General features: G+C 46.4%; 9 protein-coding genes across 9 annotated transcripts; 3 read left to right on the top strand and 6 right to left on the bottom strand.

Moving 5' to 3' along the window:
• Nucleotides 1-3,345: 3,345 nt before the first annotated feature.
• Nucleotides 3,346-4,125, bottom strand: Triagg1_8407 (uncharacterized protein; the record flags this gene model as incomplete). Its single annotated transcript, XM_062903250.1, has 1 exon — nucleotides 3,346-4,125. The coding sequence occupies one exon, from the start codon at nucleotides 4,123-4,125 to the stop codon at nucleotides 3,346-3,348; it is 780 nt and encodes a 259-aa protein (XP_062752600.1).
• A 724-nt stretch (nucleotides 4,126-4,849) lies between these two features.
• On the top strand, nucleotides 4,850-6,948 carry Triagg1_8406 (uncharacterized protein; the record flags this gene model as incomplete). The annotated part of the gene is made up of 6 exons (XM_062903249.1): nucleotides 4,850-5,057; nucleotides 5,133-5,203; nucleotides 5,267-5,394; nucleotides 5,461-5,623; nucleotides 5,671-5,761; nucleotides 5,831-6,948. 6 exons carry the CDS (start codon nucleotides 4,850-4,852, stop codon nucleotides 6,946-6,948), a joined length of 1,779 nt encoding a protein of 592 aa, XP_062752599.1.
• Nucleotides 6,949-7,930: 982 nt separating this feature from the next.
• On the bottom strand, nucleotides 7,931-9,170 carry Triagg1_8405 (uncharacterized protein; the record flags this gene model as incomplete). The annotated part of the gene is made up of 4 exons (XM_062903248.1): nucleotides 7,931-8,033; nucleotides 8,084-8,135; nucleotides 8,199-8,980; nucleotides 9,049-9,170. 4 exons carry the CDS (start codon nucleotides 9,168-9,170, stop codon nucleotides 7,931-7,933), a joined length of 1,059 nt encoding a protein of 352 aa, XP_062752598.1.
• Nucleotides 9,171-9,687: 517 nt separating this feature from the next.
• On the top strand, nucleotides 9,688-10,538 carry Triagg1_8404 (uncharacterized protein; the record flags this gene model as incomplete). The annotated part of the gene is made up of 2 exons (XM_062903247.1): nucleotides 9,688-9,746; nucleotides 9,818-10,538. The coding sequence occupies 2 exons, from the start codon at nucleotides 9,688-9,690 to the stop codon at nucleotides 10,536-10,538; spliced, it is 780 nt and encodes a 259-aa protein (XP_062752597.1).
• Nucleotides 10,539-10,695: 157 nt separating this feature from the next.
• Nucleotides 10,696-12,439, bottom strand: Triagg1_8403 (uncharacterized protein; the record flags this gene model as incomplete). Its single annotated transcript, XM_062903246.1, has 2 exons — nucleotides 10,696-12,149; nucleotides 12,211-12,439. The coding sequence occupies 2 exons, from the start codon at nucleotides 12,437-12,439 to the stop codon at nucleotides 10,696-10,698; spliced, it is 1,683 nt and encodes a 560-aa protein (XP_062752596.1).
• Nucleotides 12,440-13,350: 911 nt separating this feature from the next.
• On the top strand, nucleotides 13,351-15,006 carry Triagg1_8402 (uncharacterized protein; the record flags this gene model as incomplete). The annotated part of the gene is made up of 4 exons (XM_062903245.1): nucleotides 13,351-13,389; nucleotides 13,448-13,655; nucleotides 13,735-14,359; nucleotides 14,421-15,006. 4 exons carry the CDS (start codon nucleotides 13,351-13,353, stop codon nucleotides 15,004-15,006), a joined length of 1,458 nt encoding a protein of 485 aa, XP_062752595.1.
• A 4,548-nt stretch (nucleotides 15,007-19,554) lies between these two features.
• Nucleotides 19,555-20,283, bottom strand: Triagg1_8401 (uncharacterized protein; the record flags this gene model as incomplete). The annotated part of the gene is made up of 1 exon (XM_062903244.1): nucleotides 19,555-20,283. The coding sequence occupies one exon, from the start codon at nucleotides 20,281-20,283 to the stop codon at nucleotides 19,555-19,557; it is 729 nt and encodes a 242-aa protein (XP_062752594.1).
• A 1,130-nt stretch (nucleotides 20,284-21,413) lies between these two features.
• Triagg1_8400 (uncharacterized protein) lies at nucleotides 21,414-22,659 on the bottom strand (the record flags this gene model as incomplete). Its single annotated transcript, XM_062903243.1, has 4 exons — nucleotides 21,414-21,927; nucleotides 22,029-22,040; nucleotides 22,106-22,536; nucleotides 22,609-22,659. 4 exons carry the CDS (start codon nucleotides 22,657-22,659, stop codon nucleotides 21,414-21,416), a joined length of 1,008 nt encoding a protein of 335 aa, XP_062752593.1.
• A 1,307-nt stretch (nucleotides 22,660-23,966) lies between these two features.
• Triagg1_8399 (uncharacterized protein) lies at nucleotides 23,967-24,976 on the bottom strand (the record flags this gene model as incomplete). The annotated part of the gene is made up of 3 exons (XM_062903242.1): nucleotides 23,967-24,559; nucleotides 24,638-24,695; nucleotides 24,887-24,976. 3 exons carry the CDS (start codon nucleotides 24,974-24,976, stop codon nucleotides 23,967-23,969), a joined length of 741 nt encoding a protein of 246 aa, XP_062752592.1.

The raw sequence follows: 24,976 nt of genomic DNA, 5'->3' as shown, positions 1-24,976 counted from the left end.
AATGGAAGGCAACTCAGAACGAGGAATGAGCCAGCTTTGTACCATTGTTTAGCCCAACTACTGGTTGCACTGCTAGCTACTAGGTAGTTAAGGCTACGTTTACTTATGTAGTAGCATGTGCTAATACGACAAGGGAGACTAGTACTACCTAATGTTTCGTAACGATAGCTTACAGTCACTAGTTCGGCATCTCATGCGCACCTCGGCATATTGCCCATCATAGCAGGTGGTAGTTGTAATCCTGCACTGCGAATTCTCTCTAAAATTAGCTTTGGGAGGCCAACCCAATGAAATTGCCAGCATAGGTTAAAAGACGACCTAATAGGTATGGGAAAATACCCAACTGAGGGGATGAAAACCAGCGGCCGTAGTTGCAGAAGGGATATAATTGAGCTTTGATCATAGTAAACAGCAAATTGCATTTAGCAGTATATTCAACAACAGTATTCTGAATATAGTAGCAAGGATGACCGGGTTGGGTATACGCAACGAACAGAAAGTCGACGTTGTCAATGAGATTAAGATAGGCCTTAGGCCTGACGGCAACTTCAATTAAAAGAAGAAAGGTTGATACGATCTCTGTGTTGGAATTGCTACAGATATTTCTGAGATCACTTACTCGAAGGCTGAGAGAGAATTTTACAGTTAGCCAAAGCCGTTACGGAGTCACCAACGGTACTCTTAGGAGGATACGGCAGCATGATCAAAAGACGATTCTTCAGAAGCGACGCCAAGTTTTTGAATGGTCTATTCTGCTGGAGGATAAGATATTGTCCAATGAGAGCAGAAGATACATCACAATGCGTCCCAAGTTCACAGAAGCCTATATGAGTTCAAGATTAGCGACAGGAGGCATTGCGTACTGGTCCTTGGAGCTTCGCACAGATATGGTAAGAAAAGAAGCATGCTGTTATCAGCTCCCACACAGAAGAAGCAGCCCGTCTATAAGTTAGCGCTGGACGAGGCAGAGTGGCTGAAATTAGTGACGCGGGGAAGTGGATGGGTAGATATGGACCCCCGGCCATATTCCACCCCATCCCCCAAATCTGCTACCGGGACGGACCAAGCCAATTTGTTTTCTCCTCATGCTCGGCTGACCGGTAAAGATACCGCTGAGTATGAAACGGTCATTGTCATAATCCAATTTCTTCCTTGTATACTTTTACAATGTCTGCTCCCCGTAAACGCGTGAGGAGAACTTTCTCAGCATGCTGGACATGCCGCCGGCGCCGAGTCAGATGCGATGGTGTTGTGCCAGGATGCACGCCTTGTCGGAAGCACAGCGTAGCATGCGAGGGATACAGCGTCGAATTGGTTTGGGTCGACCCTTCCACGGGGAAATATCCGCCTTTATCTCGACGGTCACTTGACTCAGCCCATACGTGGAATGGCTGGCCAATCCTGGATGATGAGCAGCTAGAAAGGCTCATTGATGGAGATATTGATGGCATAACAATGCAGATAGGCCAGCTTGAAGCGAATCCCTTTACGGTATTCAATGCTTCCAGTAACCACACAAGTCCGAGAATCCCCCCCTACGAAGACCCGGTTCAACCGCATTATCGTGCCCACAGAAGAGATATTCATGAAGAGTCGGAATTGTCAGAAAAGTCGGATTGTGCCCTCTTCGTCGAAGACATGTGTGTTGGCAATTTTCCATTCGAAGAATTGACATGCTTGGAACCCTTTTCGGACACGGTTGATCCTCATCGAGATCCTTTGACTGGCCTTGATTCATCTATACTATTGGACACACCAGACTATCTCCTGGATCTGCACACACGTTGTGAGGAAGAACTCACAAGTTTGGGCAATGAAATACGAGATATAACGGACGGCATCACAGCTTTGTCCAATAAAAGTCAAATACCCCGCTCAATTCTGATACCGAATACTTTCCGATTGAACTCAGACGACGCTGCTGTATTCTATCATTATATGACCTGGGTGGCACCGCTGATGGTTCCGGTTGATGATGCGGACAACCCGTGGAAGTCAGTATATCCGTCCACAGCCTTACAGGATACATCACCGGCTTCCTGCGCTCTATATCATGCGATATTGGCACAAGCAGCCTTCAATCTAGCAAATTTGTATGGCGATACGAATGATGATGGTCCAAAGAAAACAGCTCAAGCGCTCGAACACTATGGGGCTTCTTTGCATCAACTGTACCAGTGCTTGGGCTCTTCAACAGAAGAAGAATACGACGCTTGTATGGCGACACTCTATACCCTAGTTATTACAGGAGTAAGTCATTACCATGCCTTTATCATTTGTATTGACAGTGATTGATCACTTATAGGCTTATGCTCGACATACATTACCCTGGCGTGACCATTTTGGTGGCGCAGGAGGCATGGTGACCAAGTTCATAGGACAGCAACCATGGGTACAGTCATCACGATCTTGGGTCATCTCTCAGAGTCTTGCTCTATCGTTCGAAATCGCGCAAACATCCAACACTCACAGAAAAGAGCGATCTTCACTTACAGATACCTTACTGGGGGATGTCTCCGCGAAGTGTGAATTTGGCTTCACTATAGGATCTTCCGGTCAGGTCTTACAAGTGATATCTAATATAAGGCTACTAGCGGAGCGGATAGCTACGGGAGATATTCCTGAAAACCCGGGCGAGCTGATTCAAAAATACATAGCCGAACTAACATCGCCATCAGAGAGTACTGAATGTTTTGACATCGAGGAAACATGGGAACATATCCCCAGAAAGGACCGGACTGAGTATCTTCAACGGTTGCATCTGCGACTGTTTAGAAACGCAGCCATCATATATCTATTTCGCACTGTCCTAAATGTTCCGCCACAGGGCGTCGTAAAATATGTCTCTACAGTTCTTCAAGACACACTCTCTTTCATACAGCTTCATGGAGGAGCTGTCTCCATGTGGCCTGTATTCATAGCAGCGGTTGAGGCATACGAAGTACGAGATCAAAAAATAGTTGAGCAGTGGTTTGACATATCTGGCCAACTTGGCATTCAGAATCGTCAAACAGCAAGGGAGGTCATCCGCGCTGTATGGGAGAAGAGGTCTCAGGAGGCAACAAATAGAGGACTCAAGCAGTGTCAAATAGCAATTGACTGGAGGGAAGTTCAGCAATTTCTTGGTCTTGATCTCCTGCTTCTTTGATTGGTTCAAAAGATTATTAATGGTCAATATATTTTCTACTGCATTACCACCACATGAAAAGATCATCGTGATCGATAAGAGGCTATAATTCGTAACTGCTTGCCTATACAATACAGTCAATCATTTCTCAATAGCTGGCATAGCAGAAACTTTGGTAGTCGCTGAACCTCTGTGCATGTCAATATTCTTAATGTCGCCTAAGTGGAACTTGACTGGAAAGCGTTTTCCACAGCAATAGCCATATCCCCAAGAGTCTCATAAACAGCCCCTATGCTCACTCTATCTTTTACGACATCAAGATCTCCCATTCCCATATTCCCTCCTCCACGTGAAATCCAGACACCAGGTCTGAAGCCCATAGTGGCCGTCGGAGTGTGGTCAAATGTTAGACTTTGTGCTGTGTGACAAATGCCGTCTCGATCGATACCGAAGTCTTGTTTAATATGATCGATAAGGTAAGTAAAGTTCCTCGGGTCCGGCTTGTACGAACCGATGTCTTCGGCAACGTATATAGCGTCAAAATTGACTCCCCTAAGAGGCCCGGAGAGTGTATTGGAAAATGATACTTTGTCGACGTTGCTCAGTGCCACCAACTTATAGTACTTCCCAAGCGACTTCATAGCTTCAACAGTGTCTGAAAACGCCGGCCAAGTTCCAATTGCGTCGCCAAAGGCTTTAGCGTCTTCTTCAGTGGCTCGTACGCCGAGCTGATAGGCAAGCCTCTGGTAGACCATTGCTAGAATAGCAGAGTATTTCTCGTTGGGATGTTGCATTTCCAGCTCATGTTCATTGGCAGAGTAATGCATGATCAAGTAAATCTTGATTTCTTTGAGGGTCTTGCACCATATCTCATGATCTTTCGGGATTCTGCCTAGCAATCGCACCAGCTGATTGAAGATGCCCGCTTCCCAGTCGATAAGAGTCGCATAAATGTCAAATGATAGCACCTGGTACGATGTCAAATCGAATGAGGACATGTTGAACGTTGACTCCCACAGTGATCTTTCGACTATTCCTTTACCGATCTCTCAAACAGTACGATTTAAACAAGTCTGAGTCATTGAAAGATATTAATACTAGAAATCCGATCAGTGATCTCTATGTCAGCTGTTTAGCGAGGAGATGTTATCATAGCACATAGATATGGCGGTTTAATGGAGGTAAGACCGGTGTCTAATCTTGATAAAAAGGCCTTTCTATGTAAAGAAGACGTCTTATCGCCATGTCAAAGCTAGGTCAACTGTCCAGTTAGCCTTGATGTCATCAGCTGCTGAAAGCGGAGAGCCACAACGAGGAGTGCATAAGCTCCACACCCAGCCATTCTTCAGGTACGGCTTATCATCCTAACCATATTTAAGCAAGCCACCATTTCGGATGGAAGCCGACAACGAGCCTCTAATTCCCGAGCTATTCTCACCAAAGCCTAGGGGATGCCATCGATGATGGGAGATATGTTTTTCCTAGTCTTTGTACTGCATGTTGTATACCTGCTGAAGTGGACCAGCAAGGTTCGCCATGGACCTCCTATCAACTACTCAAGATTTTAGTGATAAATCTCAAGTTTGTATGTATGAGCGAAGGCCAATAAATGTAGCGCATACTGCTTTTATAGAGACACTTTGAATCATTCATTCCATAAGGCTTTCCTTCTTTTCATTTCCCCTGCACTGTGGGTTTTAAATCTTGAACAGCTGTTTGACAATGCCTCACGAATCAGCCACCTCCCAAATCGACGCCGAAGATGGGCTCGCACCTCCAGCATCATCTGATCGTTCGGGAGAAAAGGAGAAAGTTTTGGATCAACGGCAATCGGACGCATCAATCCAAGAACAAGACAACAATTATACAGAACAGCCTGAACAACTCAAGAGGCACCTGCAAGGCCGCCATGTACAAATGATTGCTATCGGTATGTAAAGAGTCTCCCATTAATACCTCTAGGTAGTCGAGCCGAGAAGTTTATCGTTAATCTAAATACCTTCAGGTGGTGCTATTGGAGCTGGCCTTTTCGTGGGTGCCGGATCTGCCTTGTCAGCCGGAGGGCCAGCGTCTCTGGTATGTTAGAACAGTGTATAATTCACTGATTAGTGTCCTATCTACTAAACCAGTCGTATGAAGCTCATATCCTTTATTGTTGTTGGCATCATGATGTATCTCATGATGCAAGCTTTAACCGAGCTAGCCGTTCTCTATCCCGTAAACGGTGCTTTTTACACGTATATAGTACGTTTCATTGATCCATCGTGGTATGTGCGATTCCTTCTATTTTCTTCCCTTTTTTGGTTGTTCATGACGAGCTTATTGAATTCAAGGGGCTTTGCGATAGGAGCAGAATATGCCTTTCAATGGCTTTGTCTTCTTCCATTTGAGATAACGGCCGCTGGACTCACGATTGCATTTTGGAGAGATGACATCAATAGTGGTGTCTGGATTGCCGTGTTCCTTGTTACGGTGTCTCTGCTACAGTTGTTCGGGGTTCGTGGCTATGGCGAAGGCGAGTCAAGCAACTTTGAGACTTACAGACTCAAGCTAACTGGGAGCATGTAGCTGAGTTTGTCCTGAGCATGATCAAAATGGTAGCATGCATGGGCTTCATTATCCTCGGAATTATCAGTGGGTATTCCTTCAGAGCCCGTGAAGGGTCTAATGGAGGAAAAAGAGCTGACATTCGCTTGTATTCAGTCAACTGTGGAGGGGTGCCAACCGACGACCGTGGCTACATTGGGGTTCAGTACTGGCATCAGCCTGGCGCTTTCCGTAACGGCTTCAAGGGGTTCTGTTCAGTCTTTGTGACAGCTTCATTTGCCTTTGGCGGCACAGAGATGACTGGCCTTGCAGCAGCGGAAACGGCAGATCCACAAAAGCAAATCCCCAAGGCAGCAAAGCAAGTTTTCTTCCGCATCGCCTTCTTTTATGTGGTCAATCTCTTCATTTTGGGACTCATCGTTCCAAGCGACAGCGATGTACTACTCGGTTCCAGTGGCGCAAACACCAAAGCATCACCGTTTGTCCTCGCCATCGAATTAGCGGGAATCAAGGTTCTCCCTACGATATTCAATGTTGTCATTACCATATCGGTTCTAAGCGTGGCAAATTCTGCCATGTACGCATCGACACGCACATTTCAGGCCATGGCTATGCATAAAATGATGCCCAGCTCTTTTGGTTATGTAGATAGCCACGGCAGACCAGTCGTGACTATCATCTTACAAATTCTCTTTGGCTTGCTCGCTTTTATCAACGAGAAAACACAAAGTGGTGAAGTCCTTTTCTCGTGGCTTTTAGCACTGACAGGTGTTTCGTGGTATTTCATCTATGGGAGTATATGCGTTGCACACATCCGCTTTAGAAGTGCGTGGAAGCTCAACGGTCACATGCCGGAAGAGCTACCTCACCAAGCAGCATTCGGAGTGTGGGGAAGTTATGTTGGAGTTTTGCTGAATTTCATTTGCCTTTGTGCACAAGTATATACAGCTCTATGGGTACGTTCAACCTCTCTTGACCTAATCGTCTACAAAGCCGCTAATGACTGGAAGCCTCCGAGCGGAGCGGATCCCAATGCAAAAACATTCTTCAATGCGTGCCTCGCTCTGCTGGTCATTTTGGCTCTCTACATATTCTGGAAAGTCTACAGCTGGTTCAAGTACCCTGATCACAGGCCCATGTACGTTAAGATCAAGGATATCGATGTATACGCCGGCTTGCGAGATGGATGGAACACTGGATCAGCTGCCCAAGGTACGCAGCAGAAAAGGGATGCGGCTGGTTATCTGAAATCCTTATATCGCATATTCTTCTGATGTATCACGGAGAATTCTCGCAATAAGACGCTTGGGGCAAGTAATATCAACTGTTTTTAGTTTGATTGGGCCTCCTGGATGACTGCAACCAAGGTCGCATGTAGTCGCACTCTAAGGCCATAGATATCGAATCAACTAAGTATCTCGAAATTATGTCAAAGGATGAGTCAATATGTATAGCTGCAAAGGTGGCCGAGAATAAAACGCGCTACCGAGCAGGACTTTTCCATGAAGAGCAACGAATTTTTTCCGAAGTTGATTTCTCAACCCAAAGCTACCAGGAATACTGTTTGGAGCCAAGGTCACCCGATTGCTATCATGTGAATAGATGCTACTGATGTTATCCATCAACTCATTCCACTATATGGTTTTCCTGACGCGAGTTTTCTTCTATAGAGGATGCAAGGACAGCCCTCACGCCGGAATGAAGGCACACCTACAAAGTAAAGCTGTAGATTTGAGTGCTCAAATAGTTGTTGAGAATGTACTCCGTTGCCCATGACAGTGAATGTTGGTATGAATTATACTTAGTCCGTCGAAAAGGTTCACACTAAGATCTCTTCCTCAGTCCTCGATATGGCAGTACAGCATTGAGACGATCGACTATTATGAATGTCATTTTCATTTCCAAAATGAAATATATGTCAAATCCCTTTCAGATTGGTACATGTACTGATTAAATGCCATTTCAACTGACACCAGATGACAAGTATGTCTCGGAGACGATGTCAAGCGCTGTGCGAAGGAGAAAACAAAACGAGCTCATTTTGGGACAGTGTGAATCCCTCGTAACACACAAAGGTAAATGCATGCTATATTGAACCACAGCGTTGTGCATCACATCTATCCCTGAGTTCTATTGCCTTCTATTCATAAGGCAAGGTCTCTAACACAATTAATATATCATTTTATTGTTCAGAATCGGATGTGATCCGCCACATCACTATCTTTCATCTGAGCGACTATGTAGGTTGAGTGAAGCCTATTTACTCGCATCGAATATGATCTTCTGCACTCTCATATTATTGAACTCATCATACCATTTAACTGCCTCGGAAAGGGGTTTTATATCTTTTGCCATGAATCTGCCATGATTAGCTAGGGTCTTTCGAATCCGTGGCTGAACAATACTTACTCTAGGTCGTCCTGGTGGCGCTCCAGGCTTTCAAGTGCTTGTGGGAACAAACCTGCGATGAGAGTGTATATGTCAGCTCAATCATCTCGTGGTAAAATTAATCAATCCAACTTACTTCTTACTGGGCACCGACCCATATCTATACTGAGATTCTTGTGAAATGCTTGATTCCCAGTCCACGGAATGGAGCCCACGTGAACACCTACGCTAGATATCTTTCCCCATGGCCGTAGTAGACTGAAACACATTTCAAGGGCGTCACTGTGTCCCACAACTTCAATGGCAACGTCTGCTCCTCGCCCATCCGTCAACTCCATCACGCGTGTTCGGAGACCATCCATGTCTGTGCGGTAGTTCCACGGCTCAGCACCCAATCTTTCAGCTTGTTCTAGGCGTGATCCTATGCTGTCGATGGCGATAATATGTCTCGGCTTATACTCAAGTGCGGCAACCAAAGCACACAATCCGACCGGGCCACAGCCAAGAACCAACACCAGATTCTGGTGATGAACCTCTTCTTGCTGTCCCCTAAAGGCATTATAAGCTGCAAAATATCCAGTCGGGTAGATATCGGCCATTAAAACCAACAAGTGCTCTCGGATTTTGGCAGGTGCTTTGACAACACACCCATCGGCTAGGGGAACGCGGCAATACTGAGCCTGACCACCATCCAGGCGAGGCGAGCCGAAGAGGAGATTCTTTTCGCATCGCGAAGAATAACCCTGCTTGCAATAGAAACACTTGCCGCAGCTTACTGTAAACGGCGTTATGACTTTATCTCCCGGCTTGAGTGTAGTCACTGCCGAACCAGCTTCCACAACCTCTCCAGTAAATTCATGTCCCATGATAAAACCGGTGGTTTCAGCGGGGAGATCTCCACGGAAAATGTGGAGCTCACTATATCAATGATCTCGTTGCATCAGTCTAGGGTGCACACTGAGTGTTCGAGAAAGATGGAGAAATACCTTCCACAGAGCGCTGTATATCCCACCTTGACGATAATGTCTTCAGCATCTTGTATCTTAGGAATTTCCCGCTGTTCCACCTTCACCTGTAGTTTGCCCTTGAAAACAACGGCCTGCATCATTTTTTGCGAGTATATCCGAAAAGCTTTTTGCCCGCTCAAGTAGAAGTAGTACAAGGTAGGTCTTGAAGAGTGAACCACAACCGTGTAACAAGAACCTTGATGATGCTATGCTTGGGCCGAGTTGAATCTTGAAGAGAGTAGCAACTTTCCTGTTAATTTTGGGGCATGAGGACACGAAATTCAGTATATGGCCATCCCGACCCCATTTCGGCGTACGATGGCACACAAGAGAGTCGTTGATCTGACCTCGTTAGTAACTGCCCCAATCGAGATGTCTAAGATCTTAATTTGTCGGGTCTAGTTTCCCTTGTTCGTCTGTGGAGAGTGGAGAACACCAAAAAAAAAACACTTCGTTCTCGATTACCTACTTTGGTGGCTGGGGTGCGGGGGCGAGAACGAGCCATATTGCGTTCGAGTCGCTCGTCCTTCTTGAAGTAGCTAATCCCGTGAACTCCATTGAAAGGCTGCATTCTGCTGTTTAATCCGCCTTTTCCACATCATTCTCATCAGCAAAGAAATGATCTCTACCGACGAGCTACAAGGCAAGCTCGCCTTGATTACGGGAGCATCTGGGGGGTAGGTTTCAGCTGGTGGGACTGATTTTGACTGTTGTGTGCCAGTAATTGCTGATGCCACATATCTCTCAGAATCGGCAAAGCTTGCGCCAACATTCTCTATCGCCAAGGTATCCATCTTGCTCTGACGTATTCATCATCAAAAGGCGATGTCGACCGTCTTGTCGAAGAGCTGAGCGAGGTTGAGCTGCCAAAGCAATTTGGCCGGCCAAACGTTTCCGTTCACCAAGTTGACATGGCTGCCTCCGAGCAAATTAGTCGAGTGTTTGAAGAAGTCAAGACTAAACATGGACAATTTCCGGATATCCTACTCTCTAATGCCGGCCATGGCAAGCGCATCCCGAATCTGGAAGATATCAGCCTCGATGAATGGGAGTATACCATCCGCGTGAATTTGACAGCATCATTCATACTGTGCAAGCTAGCCGTACCACATATGAAGGCCAAAGGATGGGGACGCATCATCTTGATGGGTAGCATTGCAGGTTACGGGGGAGGCATCAACGGTTGCCACTATGCCGCATCTAAAGCCGGATTGATGGGCATGGTGAAAAATCTGGCTCTCAAACACGCCCCAGATGGTATTACCATCAACGACATTGCCCCTGCAATGATTGGTGGTACACGCATGATTCCTGACGCCCAATTTGTTGAGGGCACGCCGGGTGACATACGGAACATTCCTGTTGGGCGACTTGGCAAGCCGGAAGAGGTCGCTAATGTAGTCATAATGCTATGTAAGACGGGATATATGACGGGCCAAAGCATATTACTCAGTGGAGGGCTAAAATAATCATCAATTTAACCCATCAATTTTTTCTTTTTCATAGTTCTCATTGAAGGCAGCCTTGAGCCCTCGCGTCATAGCCCAATTTTTTGATGAGTATCTGCATGCAAAGATACGTTCAATAGTCATTGTGAATATGTCTCTGTTGCATAATTATTCTATGTTAAAATAAATCTGTAACCGCTCCATGGCTCGCATCTCCGACAAGGGCAGTATATTTGGCCAGTGTCCCTCGACTGACTGGGGACTTTGGTGGCTTCCATCTCGCCCTCCTTTCAGCTAGCTCTTCATCGCTAACGTCAAAGTTGATAGTGTTATGGACTGCGTCAATAGTGATAATATCACCGTCCTTGACGAGTGCAATAGGACCTCCAACTGCAGCCTCTGGGCAAACATGGCCGACGATAAACCCATGAGAAGCGCCGCTGTATCTGCCGTCGGTGACCAGAGCAATATTCGAGAGCTCGGCACCCTTGATGACCCCGGACGCTTTCAATTGCTCAGGCATGCCTGGTCCACCCTTTGGGCCCTCGTATCTCACAATCAGCACTAAATTCTCGTCATGCGGAATTCCACCTCTTTCCAACACACGATTGAGATGCCTCTCCTTGTCAAAACACATTGCCTTGCCTCGAAACAACAAACCCTCCTTGCCAGTAATCTTTGCCACCGCTCCTTGGGGTGCAATATTACCCCTGAGTATCTGCAAGTGGCCGGTTGGCTTGATAGGGGAGCTGAGTGGTCGGATAATAACCTGATCAGGAGGAAGAGAGGGCCAATCCTGGACGTTTTCTGCCAAAGTCTTTCCCGTGATGGTAAGAATGCCGCCATCCAGGAGCCCAGCTGCAATCAACAGCTTGTGGACACTTGGAACTCCACCAATCTCGTATAAATCGGCCATGAGATACTTGCCGCTTGGAGCAAGGTCAGCAATAAATGGGATCTTATTTGAAACTCTCTGAAAGTCATCCAACGTCAGCTGCACATCCGCAGTTGCAGCCATCGCCAGTAAGTGCAAGACGGCATTTGTACTCCCGCCTAAGGCCATAGTCATAACAAGAGCGTTTTCGAAAGACCGTCTCGTTAAGAGCTGTCGGGGAGTGATATTTTTCTCCAAGCAGATTTCGATTGCATCAGCAGCCCTGGTGCATTCCCGCATTTTAGTTGGTGATGCCGCAGGCGTTGAGCTCGAACCAGGCAGAGTCAACCCCATAGACTCAATGGCAGTGGCCATCGTATTTGCGGTATACATCCCACCACAGGCTCCTGGACCTGGGCAGGCATGCGCCTCCAGGTCCTCAATAATATCCTCCTTGGACTTGCTTGTGTCTCCACCATCCTCGGGCTGCTTCAGGGTGCCATAATGGTATGCTCCAAAAGCTTCGAAACATGTGCTGATATTTACTGGTTTGCGCAATGTATTCGAGTAGCCCTTGGCAATTGTTCCACCAAATATCATGATAGATGGTCGGTTGTGTCTAGTCATTCCGATAATGGATCCGGGCATATTCTTGTCGCATCCAGGAATAGCGATGCAAGCATCGTGGCACTGGGCGCATGTCACAGTCTCAATGGAGTCTGCAATAATCTCTCGCGACTGGAGTGAGAATCTCATCCCTGAAATGTATCTTTTTAGCCAATTGTGACCAAATATTCCATGTGCCAGGTAAATACTCACCCTGGTGACCCATTGTGATGGCATCACTGACGCCGATCGTGTTATACTGCCAGCCCAGGAATCCTTTTTCAGATAAAGCCCTTTTGACTTCTTTACCCAAATCCAGTAGAGTCATATTGCACGGATTCCCTTCCCACCATGTAGTGGCAACGCCGACATGTGGTGCAGTATTCATGTGCTCTTTGTCTGGCACTCCAGCAGCATAGAGCATCGCCTGGTCAACCATCATCAGTAAACTCTTACGTGAACTTTGACAGACAACTGGTATACCTTAGCTCCTGGAAAATCATGATTCTTGGTGAGCAGTCTTGAATATCGATTCAGCACCGGTTTACCGTCTGGGTGTGTTTCTTCATCTCCTGCGCGGTAAAATTCGAGGTAACCAGTTACGTGAGAATTGCCGTCCGCCATCACTGCCAATTGCGCTCAGTTTCTACGTCTCAATTGAACTCTTCTTTCTTTAGTCGAAAGATTCTAAACTCTTCTTTATGAGTTGTCAACCATGTGCATTCACATAGTAGACATGTGGCTCGCGGACTGATACTCATTATGATTACAAGCAACCGTCGAGGCTGGCGGGGTTCCGTTTGCGCTAAACAACGGCGTCCTGGTAACAGTGGTGGTAATTCTGGTAGGTAGTTCATAACGAGCTTATATGGAGAAATAAGAGGGGTTAGATACTAACTAAATCTGACACTACAAAATAAGCCCACGGATTCTTTTTCCGTCGTCCTTGTATGGGTTGGGAATCCCACGACGAACAAGTACCAGACTCGTACAGCACCAATGGAGACACTCCTCTCAACCCATTACTCATTCAACGAAGATGCAATCAAGCATCATCATACGTAATCTTCTTAGATCTTCTTAACGTAGTGGTTTCTTTCTCCCAATGATTCCCACAGTAGAATATCATCCCGGGATGCAGTAATGAAGGTGGAGAAAAAAGAAGGGCGTAGGGACACGCTTTTCTTGAAGTCTCGGTGTCAGACAAGAGCTTGATTATAAACAATAGATGTCTGTTGTAGGTATCTATAAAGACCTTCCTAGTCTGCCATTCTCGCAAGAAGATTCCACGACACAAGCATTGCCCTGGGAACCTGGAGCAATTAATATTTTGAGAAGCTTTGTTCTAAAACCATGGCTCACGCTGATCTAGTTGATCAAGCCATTAACCGGGTATGTCAGATTGCTTCTGATGGTGGGGCTGGGCTGATATGATTCTTTTATCCAATAGCTCAAGAACGAGCCACTCTTCACTGGGCTTGCGTTCATCGATGGTCACTGGGTAGAGAAGAAGAACAAGTTTGAAGTTCTCGAGCCTGCAACGGAGAAGATTCTCGGACATGTTGCCAATTGTGATCTTGCAGATTTCCAACGCGCTATTGAATCCGCACATGATGCCCAGAGAGTTTTCTTTCGGGGCTCGACCGCCCAGAGTAGGGGTAACTTATTGCGTCGTTGGTTTGAGCTGATCACTACCAACAAGGATATATGTGAATATCACCTAAAGCGCTTAATTAGGCATCGCTAATGCAGCAGCAGTGGCGACAATTCTGAGTCTTGAAAATGGTAAGCCAATTGCAGAGTCTCTTGGAGAGATTGTGTTTGCGGCGTCATTCGTGTCATGGTTTGCCGAAGAAGCCCCCCGGGTCTATGGAACGACAATCCCGTCCCAACAGGCAAATACGAATGTTTGGACTATCAAAGAGCCAGTGGGGGTCTGTGGAATCATCACGCCTTGGAATTTCCCAGCGGCCATGATCACGCGTAAGGTTGCACCGGCTTTAGCCGTTGGCTGTTCTGTTGTTATCAAACCACCCAGCGAAACGCCGTTCACATGCCTTGCATTGACTAAGCTCGCGCTCGAGGCCGGCTTTCCCCAAGCAGTCATCCAGGTGTGCCCAACAAAGGATCGGCAAGCAGCCACAGATTTGGCAACAAATCCACTTGTGAATAAGCTTAGCTTTACGGGCTCGACCGGCGTTGGGAAGATGCTAGCAAAGCTCGCGGCCGGCACCTTGAAGAGAGTCAGCCTTGAGCTCGGCGGAAATGCACCATTTATTGTCTTCGATGATGCCGATATTGACGCTGCTGTTGATGGCGCAATTTTCTCCAAATTTCGTGGTTCAGGGCAGACTTGTATCTGGTAAGTGCTATCTTCGAGCCTCGTCTTCTTCTTCATCCTATTAACTGTGGTTTTACCCCAGTGCCAATCGCATCCTCGTCCAAAATACCGTTGTCAGAGAGTTCACGCAGAAACTTGTTCAAAAGGTGGCATCCTTCAAACTTGGCATAGGGCTGGACTCTGCAACCACTCAAGGCCCACTGGTGAACCAAAGTGCCGTGACCAAAGTCCAATCGCACATTGAAGATGCAGTGTCGAAAGGTGCAGTAGTGGAGATTGGAGGAAGTAGCACTGTTGGTGAAGGGTTCTTTTTCCAGCCGACCGTATTATCTAGAGTCACTGAAGATATGAGGGTTACTTCAGAAGAGACATTTGGTCCACTTGCCGCCATTTTCAGCTTCGAGACCGAGCAAGATGCTGTTCGCTTGGCCAACCACACCGAGTTCGGCCTAGCAGGCTATTTTTTCTCCCGAGACGTAAATCGCGTCATGAGAGTAGCCTCAGAGCTACAGGTCGGAATGGTTGGCGTTAACACTGGAAAAATTTCCGGATGTGAGACGCCATTTGGTGGAGTGAAGGAAAGTGGCTATGGGAGAGAAGGAAGCCTTCATGGTATTGATGAGTATATTACCATCAAGGCAATTACTCTAGGAAACGTGCACTTATAGCGTGACGTTACCTCAGCTTCGATCTCATGACTCCATTCTTATGGTACTATACTGAAATAGACAAGTGGAAGAATTCCATATCTTTCAGCGTCTAGGTCCCTCAAATTCATGGACGACGTGATCATATCGAGTCGTGTTGACTACGCATGACTCCATTGTGATTGGATGGGCTGACCAGGATTGGTCTACAGGCTATTTACCCTGTAAGCGTTTGCTTTCTCTCGGCAGATTTATTTTATTCGTTCAAAAGAGAGAAAATATTAATTGTCAAGATATATCATAAGTAATATTTGTCGTTTCTGTATCAATGGATATGCATATTGTTGTTATTGTTATTGTTATTATTATCGTCATTATTTATGAGGATAAGAGAAAGCTACAACCAAATTGTGAATAGAAACAAGTTACATTGGCGTCTTATTTTTCCGTCCTGCTACATTCACCATGGAACCCTTTCTATAGCCTCTAAATTAGGCAAAGAAATCTCTCCTTCCATGCCAAATAAATATTATCACAATCCATATCAATAATTCCTAAACGTGTTAGCTGAGGTGGCGTTTCAGCAGATGCTCTTTCGCGATATCACCGTCGTGGCTTATCTCTTGTAACAGGGATGTTTGCCTTTAGCGCGCTCTGGAATCTCTTTGCTCCGTGTTGCCACTTTTGGTGGCTCTGGTGGCGTTTTGGTGGCTTGACAGGGGTTTCTTTGAATGTCCCCATGCGATGCCTCCTGAGCCCATCTCCAGCAAATCGCGTCGTCAAATTATGCCCGAAAGCCCACTCCGATCAGTCGGATCCCTGCCGCCGATTTCCCCGGTGGCGTTCTCGGCCGGGTCCTTTTCAGCCCGAAAATACTCGTACGGAGTAGGCAAGTACTAGGATCAGGTTTCCACGTTTGCCCTGGCTCCCGTCCGCTAACAACTCCGCACAAACACGCGCTGGAACATCTCGTCGTTGCCGCTGTCATTTGCAGCTTGCGGCACATGGTTCGAGCAACTCTATTCCCTTCCGCTTTGCGTAGCTTGTGGACTAGCGGCGCTGTGAAATGCTTAGCTAAAATAACGCCGGTATGTCAATCATATCTAATCCCTCACGACGCCACCAGAACGACTTCTGCCAGGTCATTCCAGAGGATATTCGGCGATTTACTAATACGCTTAGAATCGCAAGGTGCCAACGCAGGCTACAAGGTACAGACGCATGCAGACGCAGACACACACACGTTGAGAAAGAGTGACAAGATATGTCGAGCGGTCTCTGGGATAGGCTGTAGTCTGAATAGGTATGAGCCCTGATGATCAAGACGGTGGCGTCCTATCGGTGATTTTGAAGTGAACTTTTTTTTTACATACGGTACTGTTGTTCCATCAATCTCTCTCTACTGTGTGTCCTCTTCTCCCTTTGTCCGGTTTTCTCTTGAAAAGCGCTCCAAAGACGGTGCGGATATTCAACTACGGCATTACGAAGTAGTATGATATAACTTGAACATCTATGACAGCCAATATATATACATGAAAAACGCCTTTCTATTGATTGTATAGTTGTAGCAACACCTTGTACATTGACAGATTCAAGGTTATTACATAGGCTAGCGTCGGAGATGGCAATATTGTGCCACACACACACCATTTCCATTTCTGCTATGCAGTCGACTCCTCACTTCCGAATTAGCAGGATCAGAATTCCTTGTCTCGCAGTGTTTTTTTATTGTCCGCAAGCTACACCCGTAGCAATGTGCGCCATCTCACTCGGAGTGTTTTCCTATCGCCGCTATCTCTCCCCCTCTTTAGCACCAAAGTACCTCTGAACTTCCCCTCTAGTCGCATATCTTAGGCACATACGCAAAGCGGGATTGGGTTTGCCGGTGAATAGAACAAGTAGGCACCGCACTTATGTTAACGCTTATTCATAGAATATTCTATACCCGCTAGTTTCACTTGGGAAGGCCAACCGTCCGGGCATCGCGAAGTCCGAACAGTTGGTCACTAAGAGTGGAATTAATGGGTTCATGCATACATATCTACTAGATTGCTATGCACTAGATGGATACGGAGACCGATCCTCACTCCAGTAAAAAATAATTTCCATACATGTATAATCCTAGTTTAATTTGTGACCTTAGTATCAATTTAATTCTACATAAGCCCTTGCCAGCACCCTTGTCAATACCCGTATGCTGTCAACTAGGTACGTCTAGGATCTTACTAGAGTAGCACACCGAGGGTCGATTTCCTTCAGACAAGGTTAGCATGCTGTAAGCAGGCCGACGCTAACGGCTACATTCCCTCAGACTGCTTATATCCTTGAAGTCATCAAGGTGTATTTAGCTGCTGCTCTAGAAGGCGTTCCAGCCATTCGGGGTATGTTTACTCATCGTTTATTTAGCACCAAGAAAACTTCGTAACTCCAATGGACAATGGCAAGTCAGAATAACAGAAGTTTACCTTGGAATCAACTCACTAACAAGTAAACAATGGTTATGACAGAAACAGCAATGTCATCAAGAGCAGCAGGATTTACAACGGCATCATATAAAGTAGCCGATAAATGTCTTGTTAAGCCTATAGTTCATGTCATTACTGCCGTTGTTGTATTCATACCGTCTTGACATTCTTCTACCCTATGGCTTTGGTATTACTTGTTTCGTGTACAGTTGCCTGCCTTGCATTCGGCCTACCGACTATTCAGTTCGATGATTCGATTTCATGATCCCAGTATTTATCTCTTTGTGTTATAGGGAAACTTAATCCAATGGAGTCTCAACCCTCTACCGCTGGCCAGCCGGATCAAATGGATGCATGCCCACTGACTGCGGTTAGGCGGCGATAGGTCTTGGGTATCTGGGGGTGACAGAGAGGGCATAAAGGAAAAAAAAAAGATTGGCTTTGAATGCCATCAAAATTTCGAGCCATTCCGAGGCAAAAAGAAAAGACTTGTTTTATCTATTCATTAGTCGCAGATACAACTCATTCTTATATCATCAAGAATACTAGAGACTACTTCAAGATATCCTACACAAAGACTTGATTCAACCAGCAGCGTGTTGAAATGAATGATATATGAGCCTCAACAGCCCTCTGGCTTTTGGTCTTTTTGCAATTTCAACACAGCAAATTCACTGTGCAAGCCGAGCTATCTGGAAAAGCAACAATTATGTGGTCAACACTTCGAACATGTCCACCCAAACTGTTTATAAACGCTCCAGTACTCTGTTCTGCCCATCAACTACAGAGAGTCGGAAAGTTTCATGGGCTTCAAAATCAGGATCTTCTCTCCCAACTGGTCAAAGACCACTCTGAAATTAATGTAAGCAATAATGGTTTCCTAATAGCCTAAGCCTATTGCTATCGTCTGGCAGGGGCAGCCGTTTCTTTGGAGGCTCCAGCTCGCCTTCTTCCTCATAGAAGTTCATTAAACAGTTGCGTAATGGCTGGCTATCAGGAGATTTCTCCTAATCGATATAACGTTACGGGATACTATGACCCAAATAGTACCCACTCCGATACTACCAATGTCGGTTACTTACGCCCTGATCCAGGAAGATATCTACGCCTTTAATGGTATATCTTTTAAGTCTTAGTTTTGATAAAGTAAGATTAATCCACGGATAGAAGTATCTGTTTTTGGAGGCTTTGTGTGTGGCTTTAAAAAGGGGGTGGCTCTACTGGGCTTTAAGACACTATATATGTTAGATACCGCCGTTTACACTTATACCATAAGTGTTAAAAGTGTTTAAAAAGTGTTTAAAAAGGTGTGTAGGCATTATAAAGCGGTGAGTCTAGCGTTGTTGTAGTGTTGCGGTATGTAAGTAATCCTTGGAATTGAAGTTTTGTTGTTGAGAAATTCCCACTATCGGCTCCCTGTATATGTAAGATGTATATGCAGATGTAGATGTATATATCTGTAGAGAAGGCGTAGCTGCTGCTATCTTGAAGAAGCTTACTGTTGTTATTCCTGATGGTGATTATATTGGATGCCTGATTTGAGAGACGGGTGCTAACCAGAATGGCTACTCTAACGGCATCACCGTCCCCAGCATCAAGGTCTAAGCTGCTTTTGTCCAAGAACTTACAAGATTAGGGTGCTAGACTTTGAAGATATGATATATGAATACCTCCACTTTGTTTTAGCATGATACTGACACTAAAGCCGCTGACTCTAAGGAGGCAGCTACTATTACCAAGTGTTTTGACCGAACAGGCAAAGCCTCCAATAGCACACCACTTTATGTCGGATCCGCCAAGACTGTCTTTAGACACATTGAGGATAACACCAGCATTGCCAATAATTTGAATGAATTGGGAATCATCAGGAGTGGACCTGTTCCTCTTATAAGAGCCTGGAAATTCCCACTGCCCTCAGGCCTTGACTAACAGCAACTAAGGGGGGTTCCTTGGCGCATCGGTATTCACAATTTTGGCAAGTAATATTGAAAACTATATTTATCTCTGCTTTTCTAGAAATTAGAAAACGGAATTATATTCTTTCATAATAGCCCAGTCCAACCCACGCTGTTGTGTTGCGAGAACGGTCCTAGGTCACTGGCAACTAGTGTGTTATTGTAGCAATCTTCTTAACATACTGGCCATTGTCATTCTGGACGAGGTTCTCAAAGATCCACTTTCCGACATCTTCGCGTGTGATCGAATATCCAATGGCGTCGGATTCACGACCATGCTTAGGATCTTCCACGCCGACTCGGACCGCCTTGTTTGTTGCGCCATCCAGCATCCAAGACGACCGCACAATGGTAAAGTCCTCATCACTGGCTACAATGTATTGCTCCATTGCCTTTTTATCTTCATGGGGCGAATGAAGAAGATAATAATACAGGAACCCCACAATGTAAGGGGTATCAGAGCCAAACTGAGATATTCCGGTAGTGCTAAGGGCGATGAGTCTGGGACGGCCAGTCAGGCCTTGTTGTCGTAGCTGATCAAGGGCCTCCAACACCGTAGCAATAGCCCTCCTGCAAATGCTTGGATCATCTAGCTCAAGCTTGTAGTTTATCGCTCGGCTGCCGATGGAGAAGACAATTGTATCGACTAGGTGAGTGCCATCGACTGTCAGACATTTTTTCACCGCCTCGACGTCGTGCACATTCCCTTCGATTATCGTCAGACGGGATGTTTTGTCCTCGGAAAAGAGCCCTTCGAGCTTGCTCGGTGTGCGGCAGAGGGCGATGCAACGGGTATTAGCACCAAGGGCGTTGTTCAATGTTGCAAGTCCGCAGCCAATCGTGGCACCAAAAAAAGCGATTGTCTTTGTGGTTGACATCTCCCCAACAGTACAACGTGTGGAATGATGAAAGAAAAACGTCGAGAAGTATGTCTGTCTGTAGGGGGAGTATCAAACACGCAATGATTTAATGCAGTGATGCAATGTGAACTGTTTTCCAATGGGCTTTGTTGAGCCTTTTAACTGCCAAGTGCAGCAGAGCCTTCAATTAATAAATTACCAACATGGTAGACAGCCAGGGTCGTCCTCTCTCGCATGCAACTCCGCACGGTGGATCTGTGGCGCACTGATGCTTGCGTGTCTGATCCCTTTTCGGCCTTCGGTCGGGTTCATTGCTTGCCGAATATTCAGCCACCATTTCGGAGGTGGTATTTTGCACTCGATACCGCTGACGCCATCGAATTTAGCATGCAGGGGACCTCCAGTGACACCAGGACACCCCGCAAAGCCTGATTTTGAGGGACTACTGGGCATAAATCATTATTATCTACATCGGTATCTTCGTAAAAATGCGCTGTTTACTAAGTACTACATGGTAAGAATGGGTGATATTCGCCCTAGCGTGGCGGTGGAAAAGATTTCCAATTCGCTGTTCCTTTTGCCCGATAAGTTGTTGGAGACTTGGAGTATAGCAACGACAGATCTTACAGGGGTGGCAGGTGTGACAATCACTCTATGCCACTCCAGTATTGGAGCAAAAATCATCTATGGAAGTACGGAGTATCTAGGCATTAATCGCAACAGCCATAATCAAGGGAGTGTGCCAATATGACTTCCATATAGCTGTACCGCACCCTGCAGCTGAACGTGGGCGACAAGTCTATGCAGAGCGATAAAGGTCGCTAGATTGGTTAGTACATACAAATGTGCCAGAAACAAGGAGTGCCTTATGCCCAAGGGACTTTTGATTCGGAGCCGTGACCAAAACACCAAAGCCATATAGCTTAATTTGCAAACATACATAAATACATACATATGCACTATTTGATAGCAATATCTCATAAATAGGCGCCCTCCCGTGTGATCCAGTGCATGAGGAAAGTGAATCCGTTGAAAAATCCCTTGGTAATCTATCGGCACTAATGTTTAAAGGATCCGAGAAAGCGCGTAAAGGATCCGAGAAAGCGCGAAAGTCCTTACCGTAATTAGCATCAGGCGACCTGACAAACCTATTTGTAACCAGATGGCGGCTGGCTGCGTATATTGGCTACACCCTCGACAACCCCTTCCCAGCCACCAGACATGATCTTGATGGGATGGGTCGTCACAAAGCCACGATCAAGCAATGTCTGTACAGCCGCGAAAGAACGAGCGCCGAATTCCCGATCCTCGAGAGAGGCTTCACATGCGTACTCGCCACCAAGTTCGACCTTGCGACCCCAGACAGTCATGACGTTGAACCACGATGCGTTGACAGTGTTGATCCGGCTCTGGGCAATCGACTCACGAAACGGCTCCACAGCAACATATTGACCACTAGCACGACTAATCGCTGCGTAGCACAGCTGTGTCGTTTCCGCCTCAGCTATGCAGTCTAGCACATAATCCAGTTCGTTGTTGGTGTAGGCTCGAATAGCGTCTGCACAGCCTGGGTCGTGGTAGTCGAAAACCGCCTCAGCTCCGAATTTCTTGACGAGCTCAAAGTTCGACGGGGAGGATGTGGCGATTGGGCGGAAACCGGCGCTATCGAGTATCTTCTATCAGAAACCACCCTCCTATTATGTTCTTCGAAGCACGATTGTAGAAAGTGGGTAATACCAAGTGAATAGACGAGAGAAACATACTCGGTAGGTTGACTATTAAGCAAAGCCTATTAGGCCCCCCGCCCCTCTGGCATAAATAAATAAGAAAATAAACTTACGTCTTCGGTAGCTCGATGGCGCGCGTACCTGTAGCAGTGCTACCACCTGCAACAAGGACAAAGTTGCCGCGGTCAGAGACGGGGACGCTGAGTCTGTCGAGGGCTCCTGGGAGCTCCATCTCTTTGAATAGGGTTGCCGTTGCTAGTCCTAGAGCCGTGGCGTCTTCCAAGCTAATGTGGTCTGGAAGCTTGAGCACCAAATCCGCCAGTGCACCGACGTACTGGGCAAAGGCCCCACCGTCAGGCTGCAGTCTGTCCATGCCATAGACTACTTTGGCCACGCGATCACCCACGGCCAGACGACCTTCCTTGGCTGCATCTACACCCAGTGCTACAATGGTACCGGCAAAGTCGAAACCTATGATGGCCCCGGGTGCCGGGCTGTAGTCCAGTGACTTGACATCAACTGGATTGATGGCCACTGTTGCTGTCTACACAAGAACCATGTGTTCGGGCACTGGTGCATCTTTCTGGATCGTCATTTGGCCTGGTCCTTGAGCTACAATGGCTGCTTGGTGTTGGGGCAGCTGCCCCGTCGTATCAGCGGGCGGCATGGTGGTGTTGCTCACAAGATTGAGGGTCCTAAGGCTGTACTTGTTACCGTTTATTACATGCCTCCTGCCTCAAGTAATATACTCGATTCCAGAGTCCGATGCTGACATTCAAGTTCGTCGATTAAGCTCGCACCCGAACTCTTTGCAAGCGCCTAGTAAGCGGATCCATCGCCGTAGGTGGAGCCAGTGCCGGTGGCAGGGACCGGTCCTATGCAAGATGGTGGCAGTGTGTATTCACCGAACTATGGTCGTTAGTTGGTTTGAACGTCGCAGGTTGGCACTTTGCTTGCTCTGGCTTGGAGAGCTGGCACCTATGCCAGTGTTAAGGGCAGGGTGTTTTCGGTAGTAGGTTATAATGTAAGCACCGATGTAATCAGCGAGGAGTGTCTACTACATTTCGGTGATATATGACGTTCGATATGGCTTTGGTCAGCATGGATCGGGCCTTTATACAGGGTGTTGGGTATGGCCATGGGAGAGTGAGAAAATTCATCAGTAAACAGCTGAAGAATTCCGGGTTAATTCTTGGCATGTTGCAAAGGAAGCACTATGGCATATCATAGCTGTTCAATGTTCTGAGCTCATCATATCGCGTAATCGCTATACAAGGGGAAGGAAGCTGCTTCTAGGGAATATTTCAACTACTCCATCAGATATATCAGCCCCAGCAAATAGACTATGTTAAGTATTTGCTCGATTGTATAAAGCCATCTCCAACACAAAATGTCTCTTGGTTTTGTGTTTTCGTTTCGTTTCTTTTTTCTCCCCCTGTACCTTAGGGTGGTCATGGCTACAAGCCAGCAACTCTAAAAAAGCTATCCTGAATTCTATGTCTAACGGAATTTGGGTAGCATGATATTTCTTCGAGTATATGTCTCTATTTCATACAAAGCTAGTAAGCCGAGCTGGATTTCCACGTATCTCAGTAAAAGGCGATTTTAGAGCAAATCGGCGTAATTTATACGAAGAGGCGATGTCTAACTAAAGGATGATAGAGTGATGCTACTTGGAGGCCTCTTTATTTTGTAACCAACCTCTAACCCTACTTTTATAAATGGGACAAGCTGATATCAAGGTAACAACTTGTATTATTGTTATCGCCAATAGCAACAATGGCTCCTTCTACGATACTAATATTTACTTGGATCATTGACTGTTGAAAGCGGAATCAATGACTGAAATGCCACGGAGTCCCTTACTGGTCAAGGTCGATCGACAAAACGTTGTTTCTTCACAGTAGCCCATGTCATTGTTTCTCATTAAAACAGTTGCTTGATTTCTGACGAGATCTTTCTCTACTTGTTCTGTCAGGCCGCGACCTCCAGAACGACTTCTGAGAATGGGATCACTTTCATAGGTGCAAGCAACGGCTTCTTGGCATTCACCTTCGACCTGTCGACCCGCTCTCGCGAAAGTTGCACAGATTTCACCCCGCGCTCCAGCATCTTGGCATTGTACTCGTTAACATAAGTCTTGATCGATTCGATATCATGAGCCTTGTCTTCTTTATCAAGTCGGTCTAAGATCTTGGCAAGGGCTATGGCGTCGATGAATGTGTTATATCCTCTCTCGCCACGGAAGGGCATCATGACGTGGGCCGCATCGCCTATTAAACCGACCCGGCCAGCTGGCAGACTAGAAAGCTCGAGGTTGCGCCAGATGTGAGTCTCTGTTTTGACGCCCTTAACAGGGGTGAGGCTAAATATCTCGCGAAACTTGGGTTCCCAATTGCCTATGACCTCGCGAGCATGGTCTAACTTCTCTTGTTGGGTGGCCTTGTGCAGCCAGTGGTCTGGATCGGCAATGGTGGAGTCTGATTGCCACATGATCCAGTAGTACCGCGCGGATTTTCCGTCAGACGCGACGTTATGCAGCGAGCAGAAGGTCAGATAACCTTTCTCTGAGTCTATTAGCGAATAGCTTCTATGGCTGAGTTGGAGTTGACGCTTGAAAGCCTCGCCAGAGTGCTTTAGCTTACTCACGATAGCAGCTAGAGGGATTATTTTGAGCACCTCATCGTGAGACTTTTGCAGCAGCTGTTGTCAAACTGTGGCAAATGTTAACTTAGTAATTGAGAATGTTGATAGAAGTATTAGAATTGATAATATACCTATACTTTTTACACTATCAGCACCAATAAGAATGTCTCCTTTGGTATTAGTTCCGTCCTTGAAATATATAGCGACACCTTGGTTATTATGTTTAATGCGCTGGTCGCTTTCCTCACTGAATTGGAATATTGGTAGCCAAGTGATTCCTCAGCCGACAGCGCTTCGCGCGTATAAAGGGTGTTTCTAGATAATCCTGTAGAAGGCAT

The sequence above is a fragment of the Trichoderma aggressivum genome, assembly GCF_033847375.1.
Source record: "Trichoderma aggressivum f. europaeum strain CBS 100526 chromosome Unknown scaffold_041, whole genome shotgun sequence".
Lineage (NCBI taxonomy): Eukaryota > Fungi > Ascomycota > Sordariomycetes > Hypocreales > Hypocreaceae > Trichoderma > Trichoderma aggressivum.
This window is presented reverse-complemented; position numbering and strand designations above follow the sequence as displayed.